Source organism: Hemiscyllium ocellatum, chromosome 23 (genome assembly GCF_020745735.1).
Source record: "Hemiscyllium ocellatum isolate sHemOce1 chromosome 23, sHemOce1.pat.X.cur, whole genome shotgun sequence".
NCBI classification, from domain to species: Eukaryota; Metazoa; Chordata; class Chondrichthyes; order Orectolobiformes; family Hemiscylliidae; genus Hemiscyllium; species Hemiscyllium ocellatum.
This window is the reverse complement of record NC_083423.1, coordinates 50,602,952-50,616,800: the sequence shown is the minus strand read 5'-3', so window position 1 is coordinate 50,616,800 and position 13,849 is coordinate 50,602,952. Positions and strand designations below refer to the sequence as shown.

Here is a 13,849-nt window from a genome sequence, read left to right as displayed (position 1 = left end):
AGCCTTTCCTCATATGATCTTCTTACCATATCAGGCAACATCCTGGCAAACTTCCTCTGCACCCGATACATGGGCCATTTTCCACATTGCCAGGTAGATGCCATTACTGTATTGGGATGGAACTAGCTTGGTTGGGGGTGCAGCTATTTCTGGAGTCCAAGACATTGTCAGAGCCCTTGGCCTGACAACAAATATCTTCAGCCATTTCATGCTGAGTGAAATAAATTGGCTCAAAACTGGCATCTATGATGCTGGGGGACCTCAGGAAGATGGATTATCCACTTGATTCTTGTGAATGAAGAGATCTCTTCAGCTTTACCATTTGCACTGACATGCTAGGCTTTTACATTTTCGTGGAACTTTCTTTTCCAGTGAATTGTCTAATTGCTCACCTCCATTTAAAACTGGACTTGGCAGGCCTGCACATGATAGATCTAATGCATTTGTCCCATTATTGCATGCTGCTTCTAGTGTTTGGCATGCAGGTAGTCCTTTGTTGTAACTTCATTAAGTTGCTATCTCATTTTTAGGTCATGCGTGGTGTGCTCTTATAGCATGCCTTCTTGCATTCTTTATTGAACTAGGGTTGATTTACTGGCTTGACGGTATCAGTAGTGTTATGATGGGCCATGGATTAGTAATCTGAGGTTACAGATTGTGTTTGAGTACAACTCTGCTGTCAACAACCCACACAATGGATTGCTAATATAGTCCTCATCTCTGGTTGTAAAATCCTTTTGAAATCTCGCTCAATTAGCACTGGCATTGCCATGCAGGATGTTGGAGGGTATCCTCAATGTGAAGACTTTGTCTCCAAAGGACTGCATAGTCCATTAGTCAGTTCAGTTTAACTGATGCTGCTAAGCCACCTTTGGTGATTGACATTCCCCGCCCAGAGTACATTCTGTGCCCTTGCCACCCTCAGTGCATCCTCCAAGTGGTATTTAACATGGAGGTCTACGTATTCAGGAGAGAGAGGGCACAGTTTAGGGGGTAATTGGTAATCAGCAGGAGATTTTCTTTCTCATTTTTGACTTGATGCTGTAAGACTTTGTGGGGTCTGGAGTTGAGGTGAATGACTCCCAGGGCAACCTCTCCCAACTGTGTACCACCATTCCACCACTGCTGCTCATTATGTCCTGTTAGTGGAACAGGACAGATCCAAATGTTCATGGTAATGGTGTCTGGGACCATGTGCAAATTAGGATTCAACATCCTGGGGTTACTATTGACCAGAAATTGAACTGGAATAGCCATGATTTGGAGATGCCGGTGTTGGACTGGGGTATACAAAATTAAAAATCACACAACACCAGGTTATAGTCCAACAGGTTTATTTGGAAGCACTAACTTTCAGAGTGCTGCTCCTTTGTCAGGTGGTTGTTGAAGGAGCAGCACTTCGAAAGCTAGTGCTTCCAAATAAACCTGTTGGACTATAACCTGGCGTGTGATTTTTAACTTTGGACTAGCCATTTACATCTTGTAGTTAGAAGAGCAGTTCAAAGGCTAGTTATCAAGTAACTGACCTCCTGACTCATCAAAGCCCTGTCCATTATCTACAAGGCACAAGTCAGTAGTGTGATGGAATACTCCCCAGGTGCCTGGTTAAGTGCAGCTCCACCAACACAAGAACTTTCACACCATCCAGAACAAAGCTGCCCGTTTGACTGGCATTGTACCCACAAAAATACTGCTCCTCCACCAGCAATGTGTACCATCTACAAGGTGCACTGCAGAAATTCCCCAAGACCCCTCAGATAGCACTTTTCAAACCCATGACCACTTGCATGTAAAATGATAAGGGGAACAAATACATGGTAACACCACATCGGATATTGGCCTCCAAGCCACCCACCATTCTGACGTGAAGACATATCGCTGTTCCTTCACTGTTGCTGGGTTGAAATCCTGGAACTCTCTCCTCAACAGCACTGTGGGTCTACCCACACATTAAGGACTACAACAGTTCAACAGGCAGCCCACCACCATCTTCTCAACAGCAACACGGGATGGACATTAATTGCTGGCTCTACCAATCCTATCCACATCCCATGAAGGAACTTTTAAAACATTCTGCAAGTAGGATGTTGTTTGACCAGGCTGTGCCACAACTCTTTGGTATTGGCACAAGCCCCCAGATGTTAGGAACGAGGACTCTATGGGATCTGAAATGCTGTTAACATTTTGAATACCTTGGTTAATGCTGGGTGATCTATAACATTTCATTCCCTGCTTGAAACCTTGTGACTGCATAATACATCTGAGTGTGTTCCTGGGCCATTTCAAAGGGCATTGAAGAATCAACCACATTTGCATTACTTCCTAACAGGACAGTGAGTTTTTGGGACAATCGGCAATGATGTTATGGTGGCCATTAGGCTAACATAATTTATTAATTGAAATTAAGTTTCATCATCTACCAAAGTGGGATTCAAACCCATGTCACTCCAATATTCGCCTTTGCCCTTAGATTTCTAGCCAAGTAACAAAATCACTATTTCTCATCTTCTCTTATTCCAAGTTGCTATCTCCATGCAAATTGTTAATAGTTTTAAAGATCAGTTCGGCACTGTTAGAATATTGTGTGCAATTCTGGTCTCCTTCCTATTGGAAAGACATTGTGAAACTTGAAAGGGTTCAGAAAAGATTTACAAGGATGTTGCTATGTTGGAGGATTTCAGCTACAGGGAGAGGCTTAACAGGCTGGGGCTGTTTTCCCTGGAGCGTCGGAGGCTGAGGGGTGACCTTATAGAGGTTTACAAATTTATGAGGGGCATGGATAGGGTAAATAGGCAATGTCTTTTCCCTGGGGTCAGGGAGTCCAGAACTAGAGGTTTGGGGTGAGAGGGGAAAGATATAAAAGAGACCTAAGGGGCAACTTTTTCACGCAGAGGGTGGCACGGGTATGGAATGAGCTGCCAGAGGAAGTGGTGGAGGCTGGTACAGTTGCAACATTTAAGAGGCATTTGGATGGGTATATGAATAGGAAGGGTTTGGAGGGATATGGGCCGGGCGTTGGCAGGTGGGACTAGATTGGGTTGGGATATCTGGTCGGCATGGACTGGTTGGACCAAAGGGTCTGTTTCCATGCTGTATATCTCTATGGCTCTATTTAATGAAACTAAGTCAAAGACGGTGAATTGGTTCACTATGTTTATGATTCCACTGACTCAACAATGCCTCCCTACTCCCCAAGGTGTTCACTCAGACTTACAGAAAAGTAATGGAAATGAAAAAGTGACTCACCAAGTGTTCTTCCTAACAGGGTGAATATACCCATTGCCAACGATTTCAGCTCCGGCTCATTGCACCTAATGATAAAGTAGGACAACATTGCTTTCAATGTTGAGGTAAATGCTCACAAGAAATATGCGTGTAGACGATCTTACTGACAAGCACTGGGTTAAAAAAGTGCATAACATTCAGATGGCTGGGGTGAGGTGAATGCAGGAACATTATTTGTACCACATTTTAAAAAGAGATTCTATACTGCTCACTTGAAGACAACAAATACAGTAATAATTAGCGAATCACTGCAATAAATTACAGAGGGCTTGCAAAGAGGAAAACTCCACTAAAACTAACAGGCTAGAAATGCTGAAGATCACACACGTTCTGAATCTCTAGTTATTAAAAAGAAGATTGTACAATAAATAAGTTCACAGAACATCCACATGAGGCTTTCTTCCATGTATCCCACAGGCAAAGGGTTCATAGATACACTCGCTGCAATTTTGTCAAAGTTTGACTGTAATGCAAGCTTGTTAGATGGCAGCATGTATCAAACAACTGACTGCACAATATTAAAGCACTGTATCTAATGACCTCCATCTGATCGAGAAGCAAAATCTCTCAAAATTCCCTTTAGAATGTAAATCGTGACTATCAGAAGCTGCTGCAAGATGAATTTAAACAGTGTAAGGATCAAGGTTCACAATGGACAGCCTTAATAATAGAACACTTGTCAAATTGAAATTCATGGGCTCTTTTCAAGTTCCTTGTTTTTTTTCTCTCTCAAACTAGTGAGTCAGGGAGCTGTGGTGAACATTTAACACGGTGAGTCAAATAAACAGAAAGTTAAGCTAACTTTTTCTCAATTTCTCATCAGGAGCTGCATAAATTCCACTGAGGCTCAGGACAAGTACCACTTGTAGGCTGTCCGAGTGGATTAGCTTTACAGTCATATTCAGAATGACGGATCACTCCAAGTACCCTCTACAAATGATGTAATTGTTCTCAACAATGATGAAATATGCTGGGTGCCAAATTAACAATTTAATTGGATTTACTGATTTCATCTGTAGTCTGTCCACCATGCACAAGGCACAAGTCAGAGGTGTGATTAGATTCGATTAGATTCCAGTTGTGCTGGAATACACCTCACTTGCCTGGATGAGTGTAGCCCATCCTTGATGAAGGGTTTATGCCCAAAATGTCGACTCTCCTGTTCCTTGGATGCTGCCTGACCTGCTGTGTTCTTGCAGCACCACACTCTTGACTCTGATCTCCAGCATCTGCACTCCTCACCTTCTCCTGGATGGGTGTTGCTCCAACAACACTAAGAAACTTGACATCATCCAGATTAAAACTGCTTCCTTGAATGGCACCATCATCTAATCCCTCTGCCACTGATGTCGATAGAACACATTGCTGCTACTGAACAAGATGCACTGCAGAAATTCAACGATCCTGAGACAGCACCTTCCAAAATCATGACTACCATCTAGAAGGACAAGGGCAGCAGACACCTAGGAACATCACCACCTGAAAGTTCCCTTCCAAGCCACGCACCCTCCTGACTTGGAAATACATCGCTGCTACTTCACTGTGGGTCTAAATCCTGGAATTCCCTCTTCAACAGCATTGTGGGTCTACCTACCTCCTGTGGACTGCAGCGGTTCAAGAAGGCAGCTCACCACCACCTTCGCGAGGGCAATTAGGGATGGGCAGTAAAATGTGCTGGCCAGCCAGCGATGCCCCACATCCCATGAGTGAATTGAAAAACAAATCTAGCCTCTGGTGCATCCTAAGAACACGTTTTGCCAGGCATTTTTGGTGGTCGTGCCAATAGCCATTGAGGCTTCAAGCTCTGCAAGTGCAGCTCCAAACACCAACTGAAGACTCTTCATGGAGCCCATCGCTTTGATCAAGTTTTTTAAATTATCTGCCAGATCGGATCGGCACACCCTGGAAACTTATTTTTCAATTGGAATGCGTCGTATAAATGTGAGCAACTGTGATTTATGGGGATAGTGGCTTTAGCAAGAGCTCCAAGTAAGAAACTGAGGTTATTGGAAAATGCACTTTTTAATAGATGGAAATAACATGATCCAGGCGGCACCATTTCTGCATGTGGAGCAAAGTGCAACATTCACACAAACAATTACAAAAGGCAAATAGCCTTTACCACAAATGGGTTAATGCAGAAGTAAAGACATCTTGCTTCAATTGCACAGAGTTTTGGTGAAACCCCGCCCAGAGTATTGATTGCAGTTTTGAGTCTCCTACCTAAGAGAGGAGATCATTACCATTCCAGGAACATAGCAGAGATTCCCCAGACTAATTCCTGGGATAGCAAAATGATTCTGAGGAGAAGTTGAGGAGACTAGGCCTGTGCTCTCCAGTGATTGGAAGGAGAAAGAGAAATAATCATGGAGAAACCAACAAAACCTTTGAAGGGTGGATGCAGAAAGGAGTTCCCATGATTGAGGGAATCAGATGCTGGAGATTAGAAACAAGATTAGAGTGGTGCTGGAAAAGCACAGCAGGTCAGGCAGCATCCGAGGAGCAGGAAAATCCATATTTCAGGCCAAAGGCCTTAATCAGGAGTGAGGGAATCTTGAACCAGGAACAGGTTCTTGGAATAAGATGCAGACTTTTTAGGATGGAAATGAGGAGGAATTTCTACACTTACGTGTGTAGTCTATCTTTCGAATTCTCGTTCATTGGTTAGATAAAAGTCAGGAGTGAATAGATTTCTAGATACTAATGCCATGATGGGACAGGAGGATAACACAGGGCAGAAGCACTGTGGTTAACCATCTGCCATGACCTCTACTCGTGGAACAAGCAAGGGATTGGCTCTGGTTCAATGAAGAGTTTATGCATTAAAGATTCCTAAAGATGAAGAGTTCATCTGGTGAAGCTACACCATGGAACTGTGCCATAAACCCCAGGTGACAGACAGAGTAAGTTCACAACCAACAAATCAGATTTAAGACCTGCAGTCCTTCCACATGCAGCTGCGAATGATGATGAGCAATTAAATAACTCACTGGAGAAGAAGGCTCTCCAAATATCCTTAGCTTCAAAGATGGGGGTGGGGTGACCGAAAACTAGTGCAAAAGATAAGATTGTTGCTAAAACAGTCGCAACGCCATTCAGACAGAAGTCTGTTGTAGACGCTTGGCCAGACCCCTCCCCCCCACCCCCCCTTAAAACATTTCAAGGAATTAGCCTGGACCCTAACTTTACTAGCTGTTTCAAGCAAATGTATAGTGGATATTTCAGAGTGATGCAGCTAGCCCAACTACTTAGTTTTAAACTCAAAAGAATTTATTTGCACAATTAAAGAATGCAACACAAACAAAGGAGAACAGATTATAGAATAAGTTAACCTATCTGAAAACCCAGACTATCCCAACTTAATGATGCTGTTCCAAACACTACAACAATCCCCATAAATACTCCTTGGCAAAAGAAAAGGTGAAGATATGTTAAAGAGAGGGAGGGTCAACATGGACCTGCTTCTTTGGGTCTAGTAGTTTTTACAACTGACTGCCAGCTAAAACCAAACCCAAACCAGAGAAAAGCTGAGCTGGGAGAACTGGCCAGCCCCCTTTCATTGTATAAGTAGTTTTTTTTAAATTTAAAAGCTTCTTCAAGTAGATTAGCCCCAGACATTTCAGAACCTGTGTCTTTACAACCTCCTGGGGCTAAAAAAAACTTGTTAAAGAATCAGCATCATCAAAACATGTCAAGTGGATGATCCATCTTGGCCTGTAATGGACACCTCCCGTGTCACAAAGGATGGTCACCACACAATTTGATTTACTCCGTATGACACCAAGCAGCAGCAGAAGGTACCGGATACAGCAGTCTTCAGGGCCTGACAACATTCTGGCAACAGATATTGAAGACCCATGCTCCGAGCTTGCCATGGTCCTAGCCAAGCTAGTCCAGTACTGTAGAAAACTGGCATCTGGCCAGCAATGTGAAAAATTGCTCAGATAAGCCCTGTCCAAAAAAGTAAGTCAAATTCAACCTGGTCAATTCCCCGACCCACTCCACTCCTGGATATCAGTAATGGAAGAGGTGATTAACAGTACTATCAAACAGCACTTACTAAGCAATAATCTGCATTGTAATACTTAGCTTGGGTTTTACCAGGGCTCCTGCCTGACTACAGCCTGAGGTCATACACCTGGCTGAATTCCACAGGCGAATGGAGAGATACTACCCTTGATATCAAGACAGTATTTGACGGTATCTGGTATCAATTACCATCTCGAAGAGAATCTAACCACCAATGCTTCAAATCCTTGATCTCCAATGGCATTACCATCATGGGGTGACTCATTATCACCATCCTGGAGGATTACCACTGACCAAAAAACAAACTGGACTAGTCATGGAAATACAATGGCTACAAGAATAGATCAGAGGCTAGGAAACTTGCAGCAAGTAACTCACATCCTGACTCCACAAAGCTTGCCCACGATCTCCAAGGCACAAATTAGGACTATAATAGAATACTCCCCACTTCCCTGGATGGGTGCAGCTCCAACATCACTTGAGAAGCTTGACACCATCCAGGACAAAGCAGCTCACTTGATTGGCACCACCTCTACAAATATCCACTTCCTCCACCGCTCAGTAGCAGTGTGCACTACTCACAACATTCACAACTGAAATTCACCAAGACACTGCAGATAGCATCTTTCAAACTCATTCCCACTTCCATCTAGAAGGACACGGGCAGCAGATATATGGGAACACCACTTCTTGTAAGTTACCAATCAGGCCACTCACGTCCTGACATGGTATTCTATCACTGTTCCTTCAGTATCGCTGGGTTAAAATCCCAGAATTCCCTTCAGTACAGTATTGGGGGTCTATCTACTCAAATAGACTGCAGCAGCTCAAGAAGGCAGATCACCACTACCTTCTCAAGGTTAATTACGGACAGACAATAAATGCCTCCCTGGCCAGCAACACCCACAGGCCAAAAGTGAAGAAACATACATTGGAAGGCTGATTTGTTGCTTTGAAAATGTGGATTAATCCTGATTGTCAACAGACTGAGAGAGCCCAGAACTGGTGGCCACTTTTGGAAAATGCAGTTCTTTGCTTTTGTTTTGAGTATGTGGCATAATACAAAGATACCTGTTGAGCAATTATGGGATAGTTTCAGATTCCAACACCTAATAGCGAATTGTGAAAAGAATATCACTAAAAATGAGGTCAGATTTCAAGGGAATCCTCCAAAAAATGCTGAACTCTGACTGAGTTAGTCCAAAAGCCAACTAGTCAGCTAAGGTCAGAGAAGCCCATCTGCCTCCTCTATCCAGTCTGGCTCAGAGATGGACTATTACTGCCACTTCAGGCAGCGCTAAGTCATAACAGAAAAATAGTAAACTCGGATTTAGACAGCAAAGTCACAAGAAAAAAGGATAATAGTCAAGTTTCTAGACTGGAAACCATTCACAGCGCCCACTAGTTAAAGGTGATTACTCAGTCAGCAGTGAAAGTGCGAGGTATTAATTAGGGCAACAGCATCAAACAGGGCAATTTCTAGTTCCATCCGAATTGGAAGAGGGATTCAATACTTTGTTAAGCAGACAGGAACACAATGGTATCTTGCAAATTCAGCAATTTCTAGCTGTTACCAGTAATCTTATTATTAAACCATCACTTCACTATATTGTCAACACAAAGCATGCCAGCTATTGGGATTGATCTTCCCTCTTGTGAAGAGTTCACAGCACAAATCGAAGCACCATTAAATACTTCCGTTTAATTGGCAAGTTTGAGTGAGATGAGATAAATAGAGAGAGAGTTAGAGAGATATGGGTGGCATGGTGGCACAGTGGTTAGCACTGCTGCCTCACAGCGCCAGAGACCTGGGTTCAATTCCCACCTCAGGCAACTGTGTGTGGAGTTTGCACATTCTCTGGGTGCTCCGGTTTCCTCCCACAACACAAAGATGTGCAGGTTAGGTGAATTGGCCAGGCTAAATTGCCCGTAGTGTAGGTGAAGGGGTAAATGAAGGTCTAGGTGGGTTGCTCTTCGGAGGGTGAATTTGTTGGCCCAAATGGCCTCTTTCCACACTGTATGTAATCTAGTGAGAGAGAGTTATAGAGGTATACAGCATGGAAACAGACCCTTCGATCCAACCCGTCCATGCTGACCAGATATCCCAACCCAATCTAGTCCCACCTGCCATTACCCAGCCCATATGCCTCCAAACCCTTCCTATTCATATACCCATCCAAATGCCTCTTAAATGTTGCAATTGCACCAGCCTCCACCACTTCCTCTGGCAGCTCATTCCATACACGTACCACCCTCTGCATGAAAAAGTTGCCCCTTAGGTCTCTTTTATATCTTTCCCCTCTCACCCTAAACCTATGCCCTCTAGTTTTGGACTCCCCGATCCCAGGGAAAAGACTTGTTTATTTATCCTATCCATGACCCTCATAATTTAGTAAGCTTCCATAAGGTCATCCCTCAGCCTCCGACACTTCAGGGAAAACAGCTCCAGCCTGTTCAGCCTCTCCCTGTAGCTCAGATCCTCCAACCCTGGCAACAACCTTTTAGATCTTTTCTGAAGCCTTTCAAGTTTCACAACAGCTTTCCGATAGGAAGGAGACCAGAATTGCACACAATATTCCAACAGTGGCCTAACCAATGTCCTGTACAGCTGCAACATCACCTCCCAACTCCTGTACTCAATGCTCTGACCAATAAAGGAAAGCATACTAAGTGCCTTCTTCACTATTCTACCTACCTGCGACTCCACTTTCAAGGAGCTATGAACCTGCATTCCAAGGTCTCTTTGTTCAGCAACACTCCCTAGGACCTTACCATTAAGTGTGTAAGTCCTGCTAAGATTTGCTTTCCCAAAATGCAGCACATTTATCAGAATTAAACACCATCAGCCACTTCTCAGCCCATTGGCCCATCTGGTCCAGATCCTGTTTTAATCTGAGGTAACCCTCTTCGCTGTCCACTACACCTCCAATTTTGGTGTCATCTGCAAACTTACTAACTTTACCTCTTATGGTCGCAAGCCAATCATTTATGTAAATGACAAAAAGTAGAGGGCCCAGCACTGATCCTTGTGGCACTCCACTGGTCACAGGCCTCCAGTCTGAAAAACCACCCTCCACCAACACCCTCTGTCTTCTACCTGTGAGCCAGTTCTGTATCCAAATGGCTAGTTCTCCCTGTATTCCATGAGATCTAACCTTGCTAATCAATCTCCCACGGGGAACCTTGTCGAACACCTTACTGAAGTCCATATAGATCACATCTACTGCTCTACCCTCATCAATCCTCTTTATTACTTCTTCGAAAAACTCAATCAAGTTTATGAGACATGATTTCCCACACACAAAGCCATGTTGACTGTCCCTAATCAGTCCTTGCCTTTCCAAATACATGTACATCCTGTCCCTCAGGATTCCCTCCAACAACTTCCCCACCACCGAGGTCAGGCTCACCGGTCTATAGTTCCCTGGCTTGTCTTTACCACCTTTCTTAAACAGTGGCACATTTGCCAACCTCCAGTCTTTCGGCACCTCACCTGTGACTATCGATGATACAAATATCTCAGCAAGAGGCCCAGCAATCACTTCTCTAGCTTCCCACAGCGTTCTCGGGTACACCTGATCAGGTCCTGGGGATTTATCCACTTTTAACTGTTTCAAGACATCCAGCACTTCCTCCTCTGTAATCTGGACATTTTGCAAGATGTCACCATCTATTTCCCTACAGTCTATATCTCCCATATCCTTTTCCAGAGTAAATACTGATGCAAAATATTCATTTAGTATCTTCCCCATTTTCTGTGGCTCCACACAAAGGCCGCCTTGCTGATCTTTGAGGTGTCCTATTCTCTCCCTAGTTACCATTTTGTCCTTAACATATTTGTAAAACCCCTTTGGATTTTCCTTAAATCTATTTGCCAACGCTATCTCATGTCCCCGTTTTGCCCTCCTGATTTCCCTCTTAAGTGTACTCCTACTTTCTTTATACTCTTCTAAGATTCACTCGATCTATCCTGTCTATACCTGACATATGCTTCCTTCTTTTTCTTAACCAAACCCTCAATTTCTTTAGTCATCCAGTATCCCCTATACCCACCAGCCTTTCCTTTCACCCTGACAGGAATATACTTTTTCTGGATTCTCGTTATCTCATTTCTGAAGGCTTCTCATTTTCCAGCCATTCCTTTACCTGTGAACATCTGCCTCCAATCAACTTTCGAAAGTTCTTGCTCAATACCGTCAAAATTGGCCTTTCTCCAATTTAGAACTTCAACTTTTAGATGTGGTCGACCCTTTTCCATCACTATTTTAAAACGAATAGAATTACAGTTGCTGGCCCCAAAGTGCTCCCCCACTGACACCTCAGTCACCTGCCCAGCCTTATTTTCCAAGAGTAGGTCAAGTTTTGCACCTTCTCTAGTAGGTACATCCACATACTGAATCAGAAAATTGTCTTGTACACACTTAAGAAATCTAAACCTTTAATACTATGGCAATCGGATAGTAAGAGAGAGAGAGAAAGATAGATAGAGAGAGAGAGACAGACAGAGATAGAAAGAGCGAGATCTAGAGACATAGATAAGGAGAGAGAGAGACAGACAGACAGAGAGAGAGTTAGAGAGTGAGAGAAATAGATATAGAGATAGAGAGCAAGAGATAATAGGAGAGAGAGAGACATAGAGGGGGACAGAGAGAGATAGAGGAACAGACAGATAAGGAGAGAAACAGAGGGATGGAGAGAGAGACAGATAGAGGAACAGAGAGTGAGAGAGACCGAGTAAGAGAGATAGAGAGATAGAGGGACAGACAGATAAGGAGAGAAACAGAGGGATGGAGAGAGAGACAGATAGAGGAACAGAGAGTGAGAGAGACCGAGTAAGAGAGATAGAGAGATAGAGGGACAGAGAGGGAGAGAGATGGAGAGACAGAGAGGGACAGAGAGATAGAAAGACAGCAAGACAGAGACAGAGCCAGAGAGAGAGAGAGATAAAGACACAGAGGGAAAGAGAGAGAGAGATAGAGGGAGAGATAGACAGATAAGGAGATATAGAGATAGAAAGAGACAGAGAGATAGAGAGAAAGAGAGATAAAGAGTGACAGAGAGAGAGGTAGGGAGAGATAGATAGACAGACAGACAGGAGATAGACAGATAGAGAGACAGAGAGAGAGAGATAGATAGATTGAGAGACAGAGAGCAAGCGAGCGAGAGAGATAGAGATAGATGGTCATAGAGAGAGATAAAGAGTAATAATAAGAGAGAGATACCGAGAGATAGACAGAGGGAGAGATAGAGAGAGACAGAGGCAGATAGAGAGAGAGAGAGAGAGACAGATAGAGAGACTGAGGGAGAGGTAGAGAGAGATAGATAGAGAGTTAGAGAGATAGTAAGAGAGAGAGAGAGAGATAGATAGAGATAGATAGTGAGAGAGAGAGAGAGAGAGAAATAGATCAAGAGATAGAGAGCAAGTGATAATAACAGAGAGAGAGATAGAGAGACATAGAGAGGAACAGATAGAGATAGAGGAACAGACAGATAAGGAGAGAGAGACAGATGGAGAGACAGCGGGGGAGAGAGAGCGAGAGATAGAGAGACAGAGTTAGGGAGACAGTAAGAGAGAGAGAGACAGAGAGACATAGAGAGGGACACAGAGAGAGGAAGAGACAGAGAGATAGAGACAGAGAGATGAAGAGACAGTGGGACAGATACAGAGATAGAGAGTGATAGAGAGATAATAAGAGACAGAGAGAGGGTCAGAGAGATAGAGACAGAGCCAGAGAGAGATAAAGACAGAGGGAAAGAGAGATAAAGAGACAGTGGGAGAGAGCAATAGAGGGAGAGATAGACAGAGAAGGAGGTAATGAAGAGAGAGATAGAGATAGAAAGAGACAGAGAGAGAGACAGGCAGAGAGAAAGAGAGATAAAGAGCGACAGAGAGAGAGAGGGGGGGATGGATAGATAGACAAACAGACAGAAGGAGATAGACAGATAGAGAGACAGAGGGAGAGATAGATTGAGAGACAGAGGGAGAGATAGATTGAGAGACAGAGGGAGAGAGAGAGAGAGAGAGATAGAGAGAGATAAAGAGACAGAGGGAGGGATAGAGATATATGGTGCTAGAGAGAGATAGAGAGTGATAATAAGAGAGATACAGAGAGACAGACAGACAGAGAGTGACAGAGGCAGAGAGAGAGAGAGACAGACAGATAGATAGAGAGAAAAAGAGATAGAGAGTGTGTGTGTGTGTGTGTGTGTGTGTGTGTGTGTGTGTGTGAGTGTGTGTGTGTGTGAGTGTGTGAGAGAGAGAGAGAGAGAGAGAGAGAGAGAGAGAGAGAGAGAGATAGACAGCCAAAGGGGAAGATAGATAGATGAATAGAGAGATAGTGAGAGATAGAGAGACAGTTAAAGAGAGAAATAGAGATAGAGATAGATACAGAGACAGACAGATGAAGCGATAGACAGAAAGAGAGACAAAGAGGAAGATAGAGAGAGATAGAGAGAGATAGAGAGATAGACAGATATAGAAAGACAGAGATAGAGAGACAGAGACAGACAGAGATAGAAAGATAGGGAGAGAGAG

General features: G+C 43.7%; 1 protein-coding gene across 1 annotated transcript in view; it reads right to left on the bottom strand.

Moving 5' to 3' along the window:
* LOC132826820 (solute carrier organic anion transporter family member 1C1-like) overlaps positions 1-13,849 on the bottom strand; it is a 65,464-nt gene that overhangs the window by 13,707 nt on the left and 37,908 nt on the right. The window contains exon 12 of the mRNA XM_060843069.1: positions 3,247-3,311. Within this exon, the coding sequence (XP_060699052.1) occupies positions 3,247-3,311 (65 nt within the window). The remainder of the gene's footprint in view (positions 1-3,246; positions 3,312-13,849) is intronic.